This window comes from Carica papaya, chromosome 8, assembly GCF_054855325.1.
Source record: "Carica papaya isolate Zhongbai chromosome 8, ASM5485532v1, whole genome shotgun sequence".
NCBI lineage: Eukaryota > Viridiplantae > Streptophyta > Magnoliopsida > Brassicales > Caricaceae > Carica > Carica papaya.
Window position 1 is genome coordinate 27,148,707 of NC_142316.1, and position 22,028 is coordinate 27,170,734.

The following is a 22,028-nucleotide window of genomic DNA, read 5'->3' on the forward strand; positions in this document are numbered from 1 at the left end:
ATGAAATAAAATATATAGTATAAATAAAAATAAAAATACCATTTTAATTCTAAATCAATTTTATATTTAATTAAAATTAAATATTTTTTACCTTTTATTATTTGACATATAGGAATATAAATCAAAACTAATTTTTATATATTAAATAACTAAAAAATTTTAAATTAAATATATAAATTTAAAAGTAATGGGTATAATGTACATTAATTTTTTTTTATTTTGTATAAAAATTTTAAAACTTGTAAAATTATAAATAATTTGCACCTAAATCGACGTATAGATCATGCATTAATTTAATTTATTCCAAACCAAAAAGCTTTGAGATCGTATATATAATAATAATAATAATAAGAAAGAAAAAGATGACGCAAGGGTGTCTCAAAGTCAAAAGTAATGGCAAGCGATTCATGCTTATGCATTTGGTTTTGACAATTATGCGTTGACTTCAAACCGTATATTTTTGTATATTCAATTTATATTGTTTACTAGAGTTGTAAGTATTGCCTACATACTACACAGAGAAAGTTGTGCTAATTTTTTTTGTTCTATTTTTCTCTTTCTCCTTTTTTTTTTTTTTTGTAAATTTTCTTCAATTTTCCATTTCCTTTTAATTATTTAATTATTTATTTTTTAATTCAATTTCTTTTATCTATATAGTTCTTTAGTTTTATATATTTATGTTGAAATCTTAAAATTTACTACTAGAAAATTTCACGATTTTCTTCTGTTAAAATGATTAAAAGTTATTAAAGACCAAAAACTAAAAGTGTACCAGGTACTTTCTATTAAAAAGGTAGAGTTTATTTTGGAGAATTGTATAAGAGCCATACCCAGTCTGTCAAAATAGTGCTGCAGATCAACACCATAAGGTAAAATCTGAACAAATGAAGTGTATTTACATTTATTTAAGCTTCAGGGTGTTCAGAAATGAAATAGAGGATAGCATGCATGCTACGAAGAAATGAAACATAAAACAAAAAGTTCAGCGAGTGGCCTAAATATTGGGACATAAATCAATGCTAACCTGATTGTACGTGTAGGTTGGATGCCATACTGGTTGCACTGGACCAGGCAAAAGTTGTATGTTTCTACATAATCTCGTTGGATTATGGAACAACAGATATTCACAATGGGTAGCAAGATACCTGAATGAAGCTACACGATACATAATTCACATCAGATTCAACAACGGCTCAAATCTTGCAACTCTAGGTTTTTTAAAGCTAAGAAGTCTTAGCATCTAGGTCAACATCAAGAGAATTGCAGGTTTCAGCTACAAAATCTCTCATCCTTTGGTCGTGGCTCCTTATTAACTCCTCCACTTTGCTAAGATACCAAGAGTCTACTGGCAAGCTTCCCTCTTCATCCGAGCAGCTTAATAATGGAAACTAATATTTCCTTAGGCTTGGACGGTTCTGATATCAAAACCTTCAAGGATCCAACTCATCTACTCCACAGCAATACTAGCTAGAAGAAAGAGAGGAAGAGAGAGAAGGAGAAGAATAGGAAAAAGAAGTAAACAAATAAGTAAAAAGAATTTGAGAGAGAGAATATTATAGATTTCTGAGTAAAACAATCAATACTCATACTATTCCTTTCTTGACTAATATTTCAAATATAGTAGCTATCGTTGCCTCACTGAAATCTAGGATAATAAAGTATGCTGACTCAGCTTCTAATGGTAATATAAAGCTAGCAATAATCTGGCACAACCATCGATGACTAGGAAATGACATTCAATCTACCAAATCTTAACTTAATTAAAGGAAAAGGAACTAACAGTAGCAATTAGGACGTTTAAGAGGAAATTTGTTAACTGTCTGATCCCTTTAGCCAGTTCTTGCGCTAGTTTGTTATGCTTCAGATGTTACTTGGCGCACTACTTGTACTTAACCCTCGCATAAGAATTACCTTTTTCTTTTGAGAATTCGCTAAGAACAAAAGATGCATATGCAGCAAATAACTTATTTTAAGCTGAATACAGTATGGAAAGTGTTTGTTTATGGAGTTCAAGACATGATTTGATCTATCATTATGACCAAGTAAACTACATACTGCCAAGGACTTAGGACTATGTGTCCAATATGAGGAATTTGTGTATGACTACAAAAATTAGGATATGTAACGATCTCTAAGTAAACCACAAACCATTAAGAAAAGCAAATAATTGCACAGCAAGTGCAAGGAAATGAATTTACATTGCAAAACGTAGATAATAGATAAAAAGGGGCATATGACAAAGAGAAGTTATCAACTTTCAAAATTTCATGTGAACCATACAAAAGCTACCAACTATCAATATGTTAAACTATCAATATGTTATGTGAACCATAGAAACATGTCGCATTTGCAAATACATGGGGCAATAAATTGCATGTGCTTCAATTGCCTTCCAAAGCTGCATTGAACATAACCTACACTAACCACCAAGCTCAATAACTTGGCAACTTATAACCACCCAACAATGTATCTTTTGTAAAACAATCTCACCGCATATCATTTTTTTTTTTTTTGAGATAAATCTCTCTGCATATCATGAATTTGATGTCTTCTCATTAACAAATGTACCCACTGATTTGAACCAACGTAAAAGATTCCTGTGATCCTTTACATAAAGCCAAGCCTGAAGGAAAGGAAACAAACTCTCATTCACACCTCGCACTTCGATGTAGCTGTGAAATGCATCTCTCATCCCTTCATCGATGTCTCTATCAAATTAAAGCAACAAATCTGTTTCAATTATTCTGTAACAAATAGTAAAATATACATACAATACATATATATATATATCTGCATCAAGTCAATCTTCACTAGCATCCATTAGAAAATAATTGAAACCATCTCTTATTTTTAAAGTAAATGATTGTCTCAAGCCCGATAGTCCTTGAGAATGTCCTGAAATGTCTATTTTCTAACTATTAAGATGAAATAACATAAATGCATTTGATTTCATAATTTTCTCCTTTTTTACGAAATAACTGAACAATGGCTGTCATGTGGAAAGTACAAATCTTAACCCATACCAAGAAATTAAATGAGAATTCACATCTCAGCTTCAAAGCAATGAAACGATGAAATGATTGACCCAATGCAAGGGCTGTTTCTATATGTGAACTTTTTCTATCACAAAAAAAAATAAAGACAACATGGATGTAAATCTCAACAGACAGGAAACTAAGTTGGCATTTGTTACAAACCAGGCCTACGTGGTTTAGAGACATATACTTGCGTATGTATGAGCACGTGTGTGTATGTGTACACATATCAAAGAGCTTGAAAACACTCCCAAGCATGAAAATATCAGTGAAAAAAGTTATCAAAAAATTTCATAACCAAAATTGCACTTACTGGAACATAGGACCATTATATTTCGAGGGTTCAACAAGAAACTCAGACATCTCAAGCTTTGGCCTCATAGAAACAGAGTGAATTCCCAGGGCATCCGGATACAACCCACAAAGAAAGTGCAATGAGTTATCTTGGCCAGGTTTTGAGACACTGACATGAAGAAATAACTGATTGATCCCATCATCATCTTCCTCGTTCCCACCACCAGAAACAACGTGAGCCAACCGCATCACATAGATGCTGATTTCCTCATTACCATAGGTTCGCTTGAGAACTGGGCCGTTGGAGTCAAGTGCACCTTTCACTATTGTAAATGGTGAAGGAGGGCTCACTTTCTGCAATAAGTTATCCATCCATTACATATCTTGTAGAAATACTCTTATTTACTGAACTAAAACTCCACGCCACGAACACAAAAAATTACATGCAGCTTCCTTGTCCGTAATAGCATAAGAGCTTGTTTGTAAGTTTTATTTTAAGGGCGAGGAAGAGCAGAATATGGTAGAGTATCTATCAATTACTGTTTGGAGGTTCTAAGGGAGTAAGTGAGATGAAATTAGAGGAAATGAGGAGTTTTAGAAATGAAAAACCCACTTCCAACCCTCTAACTCACATTTATCAATCCTAGATTAGGTGGGAGGAGAAGTTTTTTTTTTTTTTTTTTTGAGACAAGGAAAAGAGGAGAAGTTGGGAGAATTTAAACAATATTTTTCTAATTAAATTTCTTAAACAGCTCCACTCTACATATAACATAACAACTAACTTTTAATAAATAGTAGCACTTTCATTATGTTAGTAAACCTTCCTCTATTTTACTCTTTATAACAAAACAAGAGTGCAAGAGTGCAATCATTACTTTATTCTAATTTATATCTTACTCTTGATTATAATTATCTCTTAAGCAGTATTTCACTAAAACAATTTCTTTCATCTACTTTAGCTTCCTCTATTTTATTATAAAACCTCAATTTTAAAACTCATATTCACTAACAAAGCAAAAGATTAACAAGGAAATGCATACACGAAACATACATTAGCCTACATAGATTTCAAACATGGAATTAATAAATTGGGTTTTACAAGAAATTCAAGTATATCTCCCATCTAATACATAACATGTATTAAAATGACAATTTTTTTTTTCTAAAACACAAAGGCTTCTCGAGGAATTAGGTTTGCAAAAAAATGGAGGCATATACCACAGTCGTTCACAGATACCTAGAACAGATGTCATGTGCACACACGTGTGTGTGTGTGTGTGCATATATATATGCATATAGGGAGAGAGAGAGAGAGAGAGAGAGAGAGAGAGAGAGAGAGAGAGAGAGAGAGAGAGAGAGAGAGAGAGAGAGAGAGAGGTGGTGAACTCACAGGGGGAGGCGTCATTTTGGAGACTTCTAAGTAGTGATCTTTGAGGGAGCGGAGCAATATAGAGTTCACGGCGGAGGCCGCGCCGCCGTTGGCTTGAGTGGCCGTAGACTGACTTGCTAACATGCGCAACGGGTGGCCCGATGCGCACCCTGCAATCACTCTTCTCCAAAACATACCCAAAACTGGGATTCTGTTATGCAAGCTTTGATTTTTCCCTACGTAAAGATTTAGGGTTTGAAATGCTCTGAAATTCCAAGTGATGAACGGGCAACTGATTCTAGCAGTGCTTGTTGCTGAGCAGAATGCAGTAAAAATAAAATATCCGAGCGCAAATATTTCTTTTCTGTTTATCCGAGTAATTTATTTTTTTACTTTAAACAATTAAACATTTAATATTGTAAATTGCATAAGCTACCTACTAATTTAAAAAATACGTTTTAGTGAATTTAAATTATAGAAGTATTTTTCATATTTTGTTTTACTATAAAGCAGTTAATTAATATTATATTAAAAATTTTAATAATGTAAAATTAGTCATTTTGATAATTATAAAACAATATTGTGTTATCTGATATATCTTAAAATTCTTAATTTGTAATGATTAATTAATAAAATATTAACTAAAAATATATTTGTGATAAAAATTAGATTTTTTTTTTTTTGTAATTTACTTAAGTTATAGATTTTGTTCAAGTTAATTAAAAAAATATTTTTAAAAATAAATTATAGAAAACATTTTAATAATTATAAAAAATAGTCTCAAATTTCATTTTTTATTTATTTCTCTCCAAATTGAAGCATTTTTTTAACCGAATAAAACATCCCTCCACGTTTTTATCATTTTTTTCCTCTCACAAACACACGCGAGCGAAGACTCGGAAAGGGCCCCTAGGCCCATAAGAGTTGAGCTCTGTAGGCTGGTTTAGTAATTTTTTATTAACGAGAGGGGTATTTTGGTAAACATATATCATCCTTCATTTAATTGTTTTACTGCCCTATCTTTTCTGTTTTTAAATAATTATTATCATTTTCCCGTCTTTTCTTCTTCTTCATCTGCTTCTCATGGCGTCTGCCCAGCCCCCTCACGGTTTCCTCTATCTTAACCACTACGGTATAATCGATTGCATCACCGTATAATATACTCCAGTTGCTTCACGAATTTGAGAGAGGAGAGTGATGGATTTTGTCTTTGTGAACTGATGCAGGACAAGGCGGCGGTGGAACAAGATCTTACTATCAAGGAGAGTCAATAGAGTCTTCAGAGAATCAGGTCAAAAAGGAAAATAAAACTCAGCCACAGGAGCAAGACATGGAAATCGGATACGAAGATAATCCATTGTTGCAGACATTTGAAGGTCTTGACAAAAAATTCCTTAATGAAATTATGAAACTCGTCAAAGAACAGACTGATGCAGAGGATGCAGAGAATGTTAGGCACAGGGAGGTCAGCATACATGAAATTTCTCCTTGCTTATGTCCTTTATGTTGAAAATAACAATATTTGAATATTTCCTCCTTGCTCAATCTAGTTAGGTCTATTTTGAAGCAAGAGAAATTTCATATATATAATAAGTAATAAGAATCAAACTTTTATTGGGAACAGTCTTTCTCATTATTCAGATTTGCGAGAGTTACGAATACATCAATTATTGGAGTAGAAAGAAACGCATCAGATGCTTGGCATTATGCACATGTTCATGGTGTCCAGAATATGTAACAGAATTTCTCTTGCAATGCAATTGAAACAAGCAAAAAGGATGTCACCTTACAGCGTTTAATCGTTTTAGCACGTTGAAATGGGAGGAAATTTCTCATATAGTCTTTTCCCATATGACCAGTTTTTAACGTAGTTAAGTTCCTTTATATATTCTTTCCCATTCTTTTCATAGGTTTCTCTATATTGATTTTCAGCTGAATATTTAAAGTAATACAATATTATGTTTGTCTATTCCTCTTGATGGTATTGTAGCCAGAGATTTACTAGAATCTTGTTGTCCCGTTTATGTTAAATAAGTTTAAAAACAAGGAATAATGGTTTGCAGGTGAAAGAGCATATTAGAATATCAGTAATGAAGTTAGGACCTTTTCTTATCGGCTTAAGTTGTTGGATAATTGGTGACTCCAACACATGGTGTTATGTTATTAGGTCTGGTTGATTCGAAGAATTTTTATTAGTTGCCATCTGGTCATATCCATCCGTGTAAAATGAAAAAGGAAAAGATAAACTTTCCTGTTATCAATTATGTCTTTTTAGAGGAAGAGTTTCCTCCTATGATTAAACAACTCAGATCATTGGAAACCTTGCTATCATATAAAGGTTTAGACAACAATGGAAGAAGTTCATGGCTTTCAACTAGAGCTTATGCTCAGCCTGAGGAGAATGAGAATTTTGATTCCTCATCTTCCTTACAGCAATACTTTTGCTACCAAAGTGAGCACCACTAGTCTTCCAGAAAGGAAAGGTCCTTCCGTTTTTTTCTTCCGCTATAATATTTTATTTCCTTCACTCCCTAGTTGTCTTTTCGTTTTTCAGTCTCTCTCTTCAGAAAAGATCTTTAGTAGAGAAAGTGACACATAGTGCATTACTTTGAAGTATTTTTCATCTGTTTTTGAACTCGTTTGTCTTCATTGCCAGTTGATTTGGTTTCACTGAGGATCCTTTGCTGCTTGTTGTCTCAGTCCGTTAATTGTCATTGCATGATCTCATATGTTCGCAGAGTGTCTTTTGGCAATCCATTCTCCTCTCATAATGTCCTCATCTTGGTTACAGGGCACATATAACTTCTGGTCATTCAATTTAATAGTTTTTGAGATGCTTTGTTATGGTGGTCTATGCATTCAATGCAAATTGCTGGTTGTCCTAGCAGTGGACCTGTTACTTGTTTTGTGCTGTAGGCTTCTCTTTGGTAACTTCTAGTAAATATTTTGGAAACTAAGCTTGGCACCCATATTTGAAAAGAGAACTACCATCACCACTAACTGCAACAGCAACAAAAAGTCTGTACTAAGCTGTGAACCTCCAGAGCTTTTTGCCAAAGGAGATTATGAGCTAATTGTTCCTTGAACTTGAAACTGTGAACCCTTATAGCTTGTAACGCAAGGGGAGTAAAGGCTAGTAACCATGCTTGAAAGGTTCAATGCTTGCACTCATTGCTTGACACTTGATCATTTTTTTTTTCTTTTGAAATAAAAGAGAAATATTATTATGTACAAAGGTACCAAAGGGGTACTACCCCAATAATATAAAATTGGCGATCGATCAGGTGGTCCATAACAGCCCCTAGATCATCACAATCAGCTATGTCATGTTCAATCAAAATAGATGCAAAAGTATAAAACCATCTATTACTAATATTTACAATATTTGTTTCAAGACCCTCAAAAGCCCTAGCATTCCTCTCCCTCCAAACCACCCATATAATGGAAAGCGGGATAAGAAATAAATCTTTTTTCATTTTACTTAATCCAACCCACGCCCACAACTCCTTGCTAACACTACCCGCCATGGCCCACTTCAAACCCAAAATTCCATACAAATGCTCCCAAATTCCATAGACCATAGGACAATGAAGTAACAGGTGATTGCAAGATTCTTCATCAGCTTTGCACATATAGCACCTATTGGTTATTATCATTCCTCTTCTTCTCAATGCATCATTGGTCAAGATTTTTTCTTTGACAGCTTCCCAAATGAAAAAAGCCATTCTGGGCGGATTTTTTCACCTCCAAATATGCTTAAATGGTTCTGTCCTGGCATTCACCTCATCATTTTTGGCAATGAGGTTATAGTAGGACTTCACAGAAAAGCCATTTTTCATGTCCGGTTTCCAGATTCTTTTGTCATTCTCATTATTCACCTTATAATCAGCAAGCCACCGCAGCAGATTATAGAATTCAACCTCCTCATCCTCCTTTAAACTTCTTCTAACCTGAATACCCCACCCCCCAACCCCTTGTCCCTTCTCAAACACCTCCTCCTTTGAAACTTGGAAGTTTGTGACCAGTTTCACTATATTCATTGAACTTACTGGCTAATTGTTTGCCAAAGCTTTTAGTTTCTGTTTAACACAAATCTCAGCTCACTTTTGTCCAATTGAGCTGTTAAATTGTTATTTAGCTAAAGGTTTTTCCTTCTCATATTCATTGCACTTAGTAACTAGCTCTTTGGCTTAGCTCTTCAGTTGCTGTTCAACTCAAATTTGATGTCAACTCATTGTTGTTAAATTAAGCTATTCAATTATCATTTAGCTAAAGGTTACCCTTCTTCAACTAGATTGAGCCTTTATGCAAGCATATAACAAGTGGTAGTTCGTGCAACTCATCAAGTTACAAGTTTTTCTTCTTTGTTTAGGTTAGTATTTTATTTGCTTAAATTTATTTATGGCAAATGGAAAGCTTATGAAAGTTATACCATGTGAGGAAAAGTCTGGAAGTTTTAGTCATGTAGAACGAGTAACATTCAAACTAACTTGTCCGAGAGATAATTTAGATTATTGGAAATTTAGGCGATAAACAAAAAATTAGAGACCAGTCACAGGAAATTGGAAATTGAGATGAAGAAATATATAGAGAAGAAGGATGAACGACATAGTTGGACAAAATAAGTAGAAAAGAACAAACACAAATAGATAACGAGGAATATAATCATAATGGAAGGAGTTTTTAATTCATCATCGTCTACTTAATTTTTTTGACATATGTCTACTATTTTTGTTATTATTACATATGTTTTTCTTATTGAAACTATTTCAATTTAGGATCATCTTGTTCTCTATCATTCTAACCCATTTGCTGTTATGTTTGGTTCTCTTTAATTATCTATATAATGTTAAAAAATTTATAATCAAAATTGACTATCTTATTTATTTCTACTATGTAATAATGTATTCAAAATTGTTATGTAATGATGTAGCATCAAGATTGAGAAGAGTCAGACATGTTCTCTCAAAGTCTTACAAAAGTCAAGACATGTGATAATCTCTATGGAAAATTTAAAAGTTGGACAGAATTGTATCTTCCATAAGCATAAAACCAACATAGCAAATGAAAATTGCCCCCCAAGAAATCTGTTTAATACAGTCATCATAGACAGGAACAACTTCAAAGGAGTGTGAAGTAAAACAAAGTCGTTGGAAGGAGGAAGATGCTCAGCATGGTCAACTCATAATTTGGACAGAAACAACTTCAACGAGAGGCAATGTTGTGCCACCAATGCTCAAAACGAACTTCAGGCTTCTCATATTTAAACAATGGAGAAGTGTTATTCCCATTCTTAAGCGCAGTTTTGAGTTCTTGCAAAAGATTTGTATTTTCCTAGCCTTTGAATACAATTTTCTTTTGTACTCAGTATTTAATTGACAACAATTATCATATATACAATGACCATTTAGAAAACTTCTAGCATGTATAGCATTTTCAATGCATTAATATTGCATACAAGCTATGGCAGATAGTGTAAAAGATGAATTCTGGGCCTGGATAGGTATAAGTGGGAGGAGAAAACAATTGGTCTAACACCATTGACATTTTTTTGGTGTTAGAAAAGAAAGAAATAGCAAAACTTTTTCGGGGTGGAAGAGGATATTGGTAAGATTAGAGCAATATGGTTTCAACTCCTAGTTTGTGTGATGAGTCAACCTTTATACTCCATGGAAGATTTTGAGAAATTTGATAGATATTATGATTGATTTGTAAATATTTTTGTACATGGGTTTGCACCCACTTGGTGTTTATAGTTAATGATAATTTATACTTTCTGTATAAAACAAAATATTGGGTATAAGCTTATCCCAAACAAATGTCAATACTCTCCATGCATCCATAAGAACCAAAAGCTAGGTACAAAACATTATTGTCATTAGGTAGATTATACGTTGAATTTTAACCGGAAGTCCTTTTTATTCCATATCAAAGCCATCATTTTTAATCATGATCTTCTCTAAAAATGTGTGTAGTGCATTAATTTGACCAAACTTACCTCAGGAATTGATAAAACACTGGAAAACCTTGGAGGTCATATTCTTTCAAGTATGAACACATTTCATATCAAGCCTTGCTGTATCAGCTTCCCTTGCTGTATCCCCTCTGTCTGAAATCAAGCCTTTAGCTAGTTCTACTTTTAATAATAAAGCTGAGAATGATGCTTCTGATCAAATTTTGAATGCTGGAAGGAGCACTGAAAATTGTCTTGTTGCCTGCATCAAGCGGAATTGCTGTCCATCAATCTGTTGTAGTCAATGAATCACCCCCAATTGGTACTCCTGCTTCTGCAAAGGAATCCAGTGCTGCGCCTGCTATATCTAGCTTTGGAGAGAAAATTCCTTTATTTGGGGATCCAAAAGTTGCTTTTTCCACATCTTTTGTGGCTCAAAAAATGTTGACGAGGCTCAACAGTTTATTGATGCCCCTGCATCTTCAGCTGTTAGAGTAGAGAAAGCACATGGCAGTTCACATAACATTTGTAGGGTCAATTTAATCATAATTGATTACTAAACCATAGAAATACTAGATAGTTTTCCTGATAATAGATATTTTTTTGGATTTTGGATTATATGATATAATATTATGATTCTGAATATTAACACCTCAAATGTATCTTTTGTGCTTCAGAAGATAATTAACATCAATACTAAGTACCTGGAGAAACTGTTAGCACTCAGAGCACAACATGCCACTCGAAGAGAAGAGTTCCTCCGCAAGGAGTCAGAGGCCCGGTTACACCAATACGAAGAATCTGGAATCAGCAATTATCAGAGCAGTGCCTTGCAAGACATTCGTGGGTATAGTGGCACTATGGGGGCTGCTACTGGTGGGGAACCAAATCGATCATATGTCAGTGGTCAATTTGAATCATATAGAGAAAGGCCTCAATATATGGGGAGTGGGAGAACTCAAGGTGCTGAGAGAAGGGTTCCATACCCAGAAGGCCGTGTCTACAATACCGGTGCCCGCTATTACTAATGGGAACTTGTTACCTTTGCTAAATTGGACACGTCCTTGCTCTCAATGGCTTTTGGAACTTTTGAGTTATCTGGCAATCAGATTTTGAACCCTAGTTGCTATATTTAGAATTTGCTGTAAATACAAGTATCTATAAGCTCCTATCTGACCCTCTTACTAGATATATGGATCCTTATCGCCAAAGTTTCTGTTAATTGACACTGGTTTCTTGGCATGCTGGGATCCCTTTCAGTTCAAGAACCTAAGAATGCTTGACGACGATAATTGGAACAGGTTTATGCATATTGATAGCTGTGAGAACCATGGACTGCATGATTTTCCATCATTATTCTTCTAGTTTTAGCCATCTTTATGAGTTATTTTTTCCGCCCACAGTTCTACAAGCAGTATGTTAGGCTTTTTCCACCCATTTCAATCAGTCAAGCAATTGACAGATTGAAAGAAGTTTTTGGATACTAGAATAGTTAACACTTGCTTGAGAGTGAAACCCTGAAGTTAATTTTAGTTTTCTGCCATCGCCAACTACATGTCTCTCCCGTCCTGTCCTGTCCTGTGTGTCAAACACTAGCAACCCTAGGTGCCTCGTTGGTAAAGATAAGATGAGACTAACTTCATTATCAAGTTATATCTGAAATGTAATAAAAGGTGACACCATCCTTAGTATCTTCCTATCAATTTTATTCTTGATTTAGATCTGAAATGTGATAAACTTAAAGTTTGATGGTTCTCTGTCTTTGTTTTGGAAGCTCGGCTCCTACTGCTGTTGCAACAGCAATTAGATATCTATTACTCTTCGTTTGGAACTATTACACACCATTTGTTATTGCCACAAGGGAAAACAACTAAAGAGTCGACATAATCAAGTGATCAAGGGCAGGAAACACTCTGATTCAATGATGTGCAAAACTAGCACTGGCTTGTCAACTAATTGATTACCCTTTTCTTTTTCGTTTACTAAATGTGCTTCTCTTTCCTTGTTCATTGAGTCTCCAGAAGACATTTGGAAGATCAAGCTTTTTATATAACTAAACGACATACATGAAAAGCAGTGTAAGGTTTTGTTAAGTAATGTGCGCTCGACGAGATAATGGTGAGTTAATGTTAGTGACTCGTAATCTAAACTTGAGAGTCTATCTGGTCCAGGAGCTGCTTCTGAACTTTTCCAAAAAAAAAAAATATTGGGCTCTTATGCTTGTATCTCAGCAGAGACTATCAACCATATGCTGAAAATATTGGTTCAAAGAATAAAATATAGTTTTGACGAGAGATTAGTGATAACTTATATTAAATATTTATTGTAAGAACGAAAATACACCAGCGTGAGATCTTTAAAGAAAAAACAAATTTGAACGCATATCCCCCACAAGAGGTTGTTGAGAATTTCATTGCTAAATTTCTGTAATTTATTATTGTATGCCACCTGATACAATTGAAAATTTACTCGGGAGTAAAAATTGAAATCGTAGCTTTAAAAGGTTAATTTAGACCCACGGACAAACGGAAATGAAAATTTATCATTCTATGATTTAACAAGTGAAACGAAAAAAAAAAAAATCAAAGTCAGCGAAAGAGTAGTCAGGAGAGGAGTCTTCCTCAAAATTTCATATCCATTTCCTTGTATGTTACATATATCAGAACACAGCCAAGAAGTTCAGCAGAGCCATGGCCCATATTCAAGCCCTATGAACATTACAATTACAACCAATGTCCTTGGATTTTGATTGAAAGACATACAAAATTGTGACAATCTATGCTGGCAATGCACCATAAATTTACCCCAATAGACCGAGAAACTTATAGCAAACACAACTACTGCATTTTGAGGAAAGCCTAACTGGTGGCATACCTTTGCCAGCAGCATATAAATTCCAGGAGACTGGCTGAAACAGCAACCTCCTCAGTAAATCTCCTATCATTATAATTGCCAATCCATCAAAACGGACGATACCCATCTGCTATGTAATCGCATTATTCACTTCTTCCTCTGCTTATGCTTAACTTTGACAAATTTTCGGGCTGATTTATCACCCCCACCAGTGCCCAATGAAAAACTACCTCCAGCATTAAATTCAAGACTACCAGAAGCCTGAAACGGAGAAGGGTTTTGTGGGGCAGCTATATTCTGCTGGCCAAACTGGAAGGGACTAGCTCCTGATGGAGCAGTTGCACCAAACACAAAACCTGACTGAGGTGGCAAGATGGTTGGTTGACCAAATGCTGGAGTTGGAGGTGTCGTTGCCTGAACAGTGTCTTCTGCCATGCTGTCCTCCATGTTCATCTGTTCATTATTGCTCGTGGGAGCTGAATTGAAAGCAAACCCTGGGGAGTTGCTAAAAACTGGCTGTGAGGAGGTAGCAGCTGCAGCTGAACTAAAAGAAAAAACTGATGATGATGATGGTGCACCGGTGGATGATCCAAAGAAAATAGGTGAACCATTAGATGCAGCAGCAGAAACTGAGGATGCACCATAAGAAAAGCCAGTTGACAAAGATGAAGAGTTAAATGCAGAACTAAATATGGAAGAACCGGGAGATTGCCAACTAGAACCAAAAACACCTGAAGTGGAGCTATTTGCGGAGCTACTAGAGTTGGCAACTGAAGAGGAAGACGAAAGTCCGAAAGTAGAACCTGAACTAAAAGTTTTAGATCCTGTGGCTGAAGAGGCAAACAGAGAACCCCCAGAAGAAAAAGCAGTGTTCCCAGCTAACCCAAATGAAGGAGATGATGCTGACGAACCAAAATGAATAGGGATGCTTTGAGTTGAAACTGCTCCTCCGGTTCCAACTGCAGATATTTGGACATTATTGGCCACAAACGGATTTGAACATTGCGACTGATTGATAGCTGCAGAAGTAGTTGAAGCACTACATCCAAAAATGCTACTTCCTGTACTCAAAGAAGTGCCACCAAAAATGCTACTTCCTGTACTCAAAGAGGTACCACCAAAAATGTTACTTCCTGTGCTTGCCATTGTGGAAGTCGCGCCACAAAATATGTTGCTTCCTGTGCTTCCCATTGTGGAAGATGTGCCCCCAAAAATGCTGCTTCCCGTGCTTGCCACAGTACTGCTTCCTGTACTTGCCACTGAGGAAGATGGAACACCAAAAATGCTGCTTCCCATGCCCATGATTGTTGAAGATGTCTCACCAAAAATGCTGCTGCCATTATTTCCAATTGCAGAAGATGTGCCACCAAAAGTAACGCTCCCAGTGCCTGCAGCTGTGGGAGATGTAACACTGAAAGGGCTAGCCACTAGGCTGGCACTCATGGAAGATGTGTTAGCAGGTTTGCTACTTTCTGCGGTTGTAACTGATAGAACACTTGTAGATTTGCCAAAACTTTTCTCTTTGGCCTTGGCTTCGGTGTCTGACACATTGTCTATAGAAACTGTTGAAGCTGAAGTCATAGGGGACCCAAACTTGAAAATAGTTGGAGCACTGGACAAGGACGGTGATGAAGCTGGAATAGGAAGGCTACAAGGCCCGCTGGTTTCCATGCTGTTACTTGTGGCTAAGGTTACAATGCCACTGCTGCTGCTGGTTGCAAGAGACTGAGAAGAGCTATTTAAGTTTGTTTCATTAGGGCCATTACTGGAAGCCAGAGGTGAAATTGAGGAGAACAGAGGTCTTGTGGGAAGAGACCCATTATTTACACTAGAAGTGTTGGTAGCAGTACCAAAGGGAAATATACCCCCAGTTATTGCTGAGGATGCAGCAGCAGAAGACAATCCTTCTTTCGAAACATCATTATCAACACTCTTGTTTGATTCAGATGCTCTAGTCAAGGAATCAGCTAAAATGCTGCAAATTAAACATAAAAAAAACTTGTAGGCTATAATTCAATAACACATGATGACATACAATAACAAATCTAGAAAAGATATGGCTGGATGACTTCAAACTCAAACAGAGAGGAAAAAGGGGCAGGCATCAAAGTGAAGTACATAAACACCATATTAACATACGACTATCAACTTTCATAGCAGCTACAGCTCCCAGCTCCTAGAAATATAAACAGGATTCATTCAGAAAGATTTCTTTTCAGGTTCCCTGTGCTGCTTTATCTTCTATCAGCCAAAACTACACAAATTACCTAAGAATATGATTATGCAAAATATGCTTCACAAGATCTTAACTCAGACCTATACAGCATAAAGCCCATTTTATCAGGGAAGTAGAACCGCGTGACTTGTTATAACTTCTAGATTTCTCCCTTCACGGTTATATCCAGCTTTTAATTGGGAAAGAAAACAGTAATCATATAAAAGACCCTTAAAACCTGAACAAAAAATAAAGTAACAAAGAAGTTACCCTGAAAAGATAACCTTTCTAGATACGAAAATTGCAAGAAATATACTAACCTGCTTGGTTTTGCTGGGTTTGAATCTGACGAAACACCAAATTTTGCACCCAAAGATTCACTAGCAGCTGAAGATGCAGGGGCATTAGTAAACTGTTGAGCCTCATCAACATTTTTTGAGCCAAAAATAAATGTGGAAGAACCAACTTTTAGATCCCCAAATAGAGGAATTTTCTCCCCAAAGCTAGATATAGCAGGAGCAGCACTAGATTCCTTTTCAGAAGTAGGAGTACCAATTGTGGGTGATTCAGTGACTACCACAGATTGCTGAACAGCAATGCCACCTGATGCAGGCAACGAGACAATCTCAGTGCTCCTTCCAGCATTCAAATTCTGATCAGAAGCTTCATTCTCAACTTTATTATTAAAAGTAGAACTTGCTAGAGGCTTGATTTCAGACAGAGGAGATACAGCAAGGGGAGCTGATACAGCTTTATTAGAATACTCGTCATCATCTAGCTCCACATAATCCTAAAATAAGAACAAAAATACTTAAGTTGCCATAGCCTTTTATCAAGAACAAAAGTGAAAAATGTCTGTTAGGCAATAAGTTAAGATTCTGTAGCCAAAGAAATATCAAGAACAACAAGAGTGAAAAACGTCTGCTAGGCAACAAGGTTATTCATTATGCTGTGACCTTGGACTAGTCTACTAGAAGTGCTACAGAAGCAGCAACTCTTTTTTTTAAGACAAGAATGTAAAATAAATAAAAGATCTTGAGAAACAGCATCAAACAGATTCCCCACAATAGCTTCAGCACAAACCTTAAATGGGAATTCATGATATCTAAATTAAACAGAAATATACCAAAAGCAAGAATACACCAGAACTATTACTAAACTGATAACAGATCAATCAGTTACAATAAGGTACAAAATTAACGAAATGAAAACTAAATAGTGCTTAATCATTAGTAGGTGGCGAACAAAAAGCACATATTACCTCATGTGCACTCATCCGAAAGGCTCTTTTACTTTGTGAAGGGGGGTCCATACAAGAGTTCACACCTGGTGAACCTGTAGCTGTTGCACTAGGCACAACAGCTTTTGTGAAACCTGTAATAACTGCACCATTCACAACCGAGCCAGACTTATTATTGGAAATAGAGAAATTTTCCCGGGCATTTTCTTCAATGACATCCTGCTTTTGGGAAGTCAATTCCCAGGTATTAGGGGGCAAAATATCTAGTGGAGCACTTGACTTCATATCATCCTGTAGATTCACCAGAAACTTAGAAGAATCAACATTCTCCAGGCTTCTAAGAGCTGGTCCACGTAGCATGGATGGTGACAACTTAGAAGGTGATTTATCCTTTGATGAGACCAATTTATCAAGTTGCTGTAATATTTTGGCAGCCATCTCGCTGGACTTGGAGGGAACAGGAGTCAAACTTGTACTACGAATGCTGCTTTCTGCATTGTCTGCAGATGTTTTTGCAAAACAATGATCTGCTGTAAGCAGCTTCTTTGTGGATAATGAATTATGCTCAGCATTGAAATCAATTCCAATTGCATCAACAGAAGGTGGACGTCCAGAGACAGCTAAACTCAAGTGCTTAGGAGAAAGAAGGCCAGCTTTCTGACGAATCCTACGAATAGGGCCTACAGAGCCTATGTCATTTTCTAAGACTGAACTCCCACGTTTTAGAGTCTGCAAAGTAAGAAAAAAACCAGTTATTTTATGAAATATATCCAGTTATCCCACTTTCCAGCCCAGCTCAAAAAAATGGAAAATAGCCAGGAATTCTTCCTCCAATATACCCCTTGTTTTGATCCTGAAACTCTGTTTTTCTCCCATGTACTTTGAGATGATGATGACAGCCTACCAAAAACTTCACCTGTGGGCCTAGCACCCTGAAAAATATAAAACAGTAAGACTTATCCTACAAAAGAAATATGAAGCTCCAAACAAGAATGGTTATGCTCAAACAAACGCACCCTAGTAGTAGCAGTTAAGCCATCCCTGGAATATGGTGTTCTAGCCATATTGTATAGAGCAGATCTGCCTCTGTATCTTGGAGTAGTAAAACCATTTTCAGAAACCTGAACACGACTAGACGACCTTGGCACAAGTGACATAATTGGTGTTTTTGGTGGAATTCTATTACCGAACATATTTGAAGCTTCACTTTGACTGCTTATACCTGCCATTGAAGGCGATACTTTTGAAGGCCTACTGCCCATGTAAGCTTTTGCAAGCTCTGCAGGTGAAGCAATATCCTCATCAAGAACCTGAAGACATTTTAGCCACTCAATATCATAAAGCAAAATGCAACATACATTCATATCAATGTTGCAAGAAATTTTATCATGTGCAACCAGCAAAGAGCACTTGCACATCTCAAAATATAAGTATATTAAATATTGATAGATTTCTTACACTTGAACTGATAAAAGGTGTAGATATAAGGTGTCCCTGTGTCCCATTTTCCCGAATAGGTGTGTTAGGTAACTCTTCCTTTCTTTCTTTAGATGCCAAAGACTTTAACGGGATCACTTCTGATATCTTCTCCTCATTTCCATAAGATGCATCAATAGTTCTTGAATGCAGTAAACTGGTTAGTCGATTAATCTCAGATCTGTAGGTTCAAAATTAAACTCATCAATAACATCGTATTTAAAAAGGCAAAAATATTTCTATCCATGCAATGCTACTGATCATAAAATATGGTTTTGCATGAATCTCCTATTGAAGCAACAGTAAAGACAATCAAAATGACAACCTTAAAAAGTCAAGAAACACATTGGACATTGGACATTAGCCAACTAAAGCAGCAATCTGTGACCTAACTGCTAAAAACTGGAAATAATCTGACTCCTTTTGCTGGTTTCAGATCAATTTTCCCTCCTGATTGCTGCTTTCAACTTCTCCCTGATTCTAGGAAGTGATGTTTGCTTGGGGAATGGCAAGAAAATTCTGGCCATAAAGTTATGGAAAAGCGAAGACTATAACAAAAACAGTTATATTTTGAAAAGGAATGACTGCCATGCAAATTAGTTTATACATCATAAGGTAAAATCACCAAACACAAGCCATGGTAATTCTCAACTTTTTAAATCACTTCTTTCTATCTCAATATCTTATACAGAAAAATAAAAACATGCTGCTTACGATAACTTGCCTTGTAAAAGTCTTCTGCCTTAATATTTGTTCCAGTTCAATAAATCCATCTCCATCAGAACTATTACATGGATTATCACACACATTGCTATCTCCTTCCTTAATGATGGATGGATTCTGCGCAGGCTTACAAAAATATCTATCAGCATTATCAAGATAGGGATAATATTGTGAAGAAACAACACCTTGGAACCAAAAATAACCAGCAGAGAGCAAATTTCTTGACGTGAAACATAAAGACAAATATGATCTTACAAAATGAAACAAAAAGTTAGATGACAGATAAAGGATATAAATTACAACTGAGACAAAAATCATAGTTCAATATACAGGTCAGCCAGATTTAAGTAATCCTCCTTTCTGACCTTTTCTGTACAACCCAAAATAAAACAACTGTCCTAGTAGACCAGAATGGTGCCACTTAAAGTTGCTTCATTATTTAATATAACCAATTAACGACGCCCTAAAGGCAAGGAAAAGGTGCTCCTTATGGAATGTAATATTTCAGTCCTTGCGGTCAAATCCCAAATGTTCACAATCCCAAAAACAAAAAAGCTTAATGAAAGGATGATTGCAATTCATGAAGGTTCTTAGATTTATTGGATAAAATTTTCGTATATGGAAATAGATGCTAAAATAATGCAAGATAACTTATCATAAGTACAAACTTAGTATAAGAAAAAAAGCTAATTGCAACTCACAGGAGAATCTTGTTGATGGTCTTCAGCCGTCATTTTTGCATTTGCCTCTGGTGAAAACAGGTAATTCAAATTAAGCCCATGGAAACAACTCCAACATTAAAATATGATGGAATAAAAATTATATTGACTCCACCAAGCAAGAAGCAGTCTCACGTCATCCTTGCACAAAAATATCATATTTCATACAGCATCCAAGTCTACACAATATATTAAGTGTAAATTAGTTTCTTAATGGAGAACAATATATTGAAAGCCTATTTACCATGTCTCAGTTGTAAAATGTGGAAGCTCTTTGTTTAAAAGCAGATACCACTTTTTCAGCTTTTGATAAATGTAGCATAGAAGATAAAGGTGAAATTTTTTTTAAAAAAAGGCTTTTAAGTTTTTGGCAACGTTAACATGGAAGTTAAGAATAAATGCCCAAAGTGCATCACTTTTGAAAACACACACGTCTTTAATGAATATATTTATTAATCTTCCTTTAACAATTCGTTTATTAACATGTATAATAGTAATCTATTATTATAATTTTAGTTTCATCGTAACTATTTACATAATTTTAATTTTAAAACCCCATATATGGAGAACTAAATAGATAATCATATTAAATAAAATGATAGCGAACTTAAACTTAAACTGAAAAGAAGCCAAATGTTAATAAAAAATTCATAATCATATTTTAAATCATTTACAATAACAATTTCCATTCATTTTTTTTAATTCATTCCAACATCCATACTATTACATCGTCACTATCAAACACAATAATCCATTATATACTAATAGCAGTTGCTAGAATAAGTATATATTCATATTAAATGTATTTCTATCAAAAAATATTCTCACGGCTCAATTAAGTCAGAGAGCACCAGCTTGATTAAATAGCCTCTAAATCAACTTTTATAAATCCTGAAATGTGGAGTTTATTTACAAATCCAATTTTCATGCTTATGATGTGAATAGAATTGAGTATTTGCAGAATGCTACATTTTTTAATGAAATTCATTTGTCGAGACATAGTCTCAATAACTAAACTCCCATAAAACTGTTACAATATCATTTGCAAGTAAAATTCTTTCCCTGGCCTAGTTATTTTTTTCGAGAAATAAAAAGAAGAAATAACATAAAGAATTACATTTCCAAGCATCTATCTCACTCAAAATGCATCATTATTGATATGAAATTGAAGGCACCCAAATACCAAAAACAAAAAGTTCAACCAAGTAGAGTAACCCGTACCCTAAAACGCTCAAAGAATTTTCTAAAAAATAGTAGGTTCAAGATAAAAAACAGCGTATGTACAAAATCAGCCAGAACCTAAAAGAAAAACCATAAATATTCCCACTACCGATCCCAACTCATAACAAACATATCTCCCCAAATGCAAAATAACCCGATTCCCTAATCGCTACCTAATTCAACAAAATTAAAAAAAAAAAGAAATAACCCTGATAACAATACAAGAAGTATCGAAACCCTATCACCCAGCTTCCTATACGTAATCCATACCGGACAAAGAAAGACGATTAATACAGAAAACAAGACTGCTTCCATATGAAAAAGACATGAAAACACTCACCTGTCTCTGGTGGCTGCGGAGGAGGAGGAGGAGGTAGCTGTTTCCGGAAAACAGAAGCGAATAACCTGTGAGCGCTTGAAGTTATGAGCCTCTGCGCCGGATCCATCAATTTCGATAACCAGCCATTATTGCGATTGCTATTGCTAGGGTTTCTTAGGCCAGTCGGCGGCCGATCGTATGGCGTCGATTGCCCCCTTCGAAACGGCCGCTTCCGAAACTTTCCCCCGGCCCCCAATCCACCGTCATACGGATTGGCCTCTTCTCGCGCCGTTGCCATGAAAGAGAAATGATGGAGGAGAGAGGGAACGGAAGCTAGGGCTTAGGAAGTTCGTAGAGAGAAAAACTTTAGAGCGAAAGAAAACGAATAACGGGACTAATTAGGGTTTTTAATGGTATGGTACAGAAAGCAGAATAATAAGAATCTTTTAAAAATGAAAGAAATTGGGGATCGAAATGGACAGTGGGTGTAAAATATTTCCCGTATATCAGCCACATGCTTTTTGAAATTTGCCTTCAGTATACGTTTACGCATAGATAACTTCTCTTGAGAAATTCAATTTTACACCTTGAAGCTTTGGTAGAGTTACCAT

General features: G+C 35.6%; 3 protein-coding genes across 8 annotated transcripts; 1 reads left to right on the plus strand and 2 right to left on the minus strand.

The window, feature by feature from the left end:
• Window positions 1–870: 870 nt before the first annotated feature.
• LOC110817228 (Mitochondrial glycoprotein family protein) lies at window positions 871–5,045 on the minus strand. Of its 3 annotated transcripts, none has more exons than XM_088209782.1 (4): window positions 4,720–5,045; window positions 3,349–3,683; window positions 2,656–2,708; window positions 871–1,463 (listed from the first exon to the last, which is right to left on the minus strand). In XM_088209782.1, exons 1-4 carry the CDS (start codon window positions 4,891–4,893, stop codon window positions 1,444–1,446), a joined length of 582 nt encoding a protein of 193 aa, XP_088065908.1. In that variant the 5' UTR covers window positions 4,894–5,045; the 3' UTR covers window positions 871–1,443. The 3 variants fall into 3 exon arrangements, with proteins under 3 accessions (XP_088065908.1, XP_021901366.1, XP_088065909.1); XM_022045674.2 differs by having other exon boundaries at window positions 871–1,467; XM_088209783.1 differs by lacking the exon at window positions 871–1,463 and having other exon boundaries at window positions 2,235–2,708; window positions 4,720–5,043.
• A 625-nt stretch (window positions 5,046–5,670) lies between these two features.
• On the plus strand, window positions 5,671–11,961 carry LOC110817208 (ubiquitin carboxyl-terminal hydrolase). Of its 3 annotated transcripts, none has more exons than XM_022045650.2 (3): window positions 5,671–5,830; window positions 5,925–6,163; window positions 11,329–11,961. In XM_022045650.2, exons 1-3 carry the CDS (start codon window positions 5,782–5,784, stop codon window positions 11,677–11,679), a joined length of 639 nt encoding a protein of 212 aa, XP_021901342.2. In that variant the 5' UTR covers window positions 5,671–5,781; the 3' UTR covers window positions 11,680–11,961. The 3 variants fall into 3 exon arrangements, with proteins under 3 accessions (XP_021901342.2, XP_021901343.2, XP_021901339.1); XM_022045651.2 differs by having other exon boundaries at window positions 11,332–11,961; XM_022045647.2 differs by lacking the exon at window positions 11,329–11,961 and adding an exon at window positions 9,808–10,113.
• A 1,290-nt stretch (window positions 11,962–13,251) lies between these two features.
• Window positions 13,252–21,871, minus strand: NUP1 (nuclear pore complex protein). Of its 2 annotated transcripts, none has more exons than XM_022045493.2 (9): window positions 21,439–21,871; window positions 19,860–19,906; window positions 19,160–19,275; window positions 18,418–18,616; window positions 17,976–18,269; window positions 17,799–17,891; window positions 16,981–17,688; window positions 16,040–16,509; window positions 13,252–15,479 (listed from the first exon to the last, which is right to left on the minus strand). In XM_022045493.2, exons 1-9 carry the CDS (start codon window positions 21,713–21,715, stop codon window positions 13,652–13,654), a joined length of 4,032 nt encoding a protein of 1,343 aa, XP_021901185.2. In that variant the 5' UTR covers window positions 21,716–21,871; the 3' UTR covers window positions 13,252–13,651. The 2 variants fall into 2 exon arrangements, with proteins under 2 accessions (XP_021901185.2, XP_021901184.2); XM_022045492.2 differs by having other exon boundaries at window positions 19,160–19,284.
• Between the last annotated feature and the right edge of the window lie 157 nt (window positions 21,872–22,028).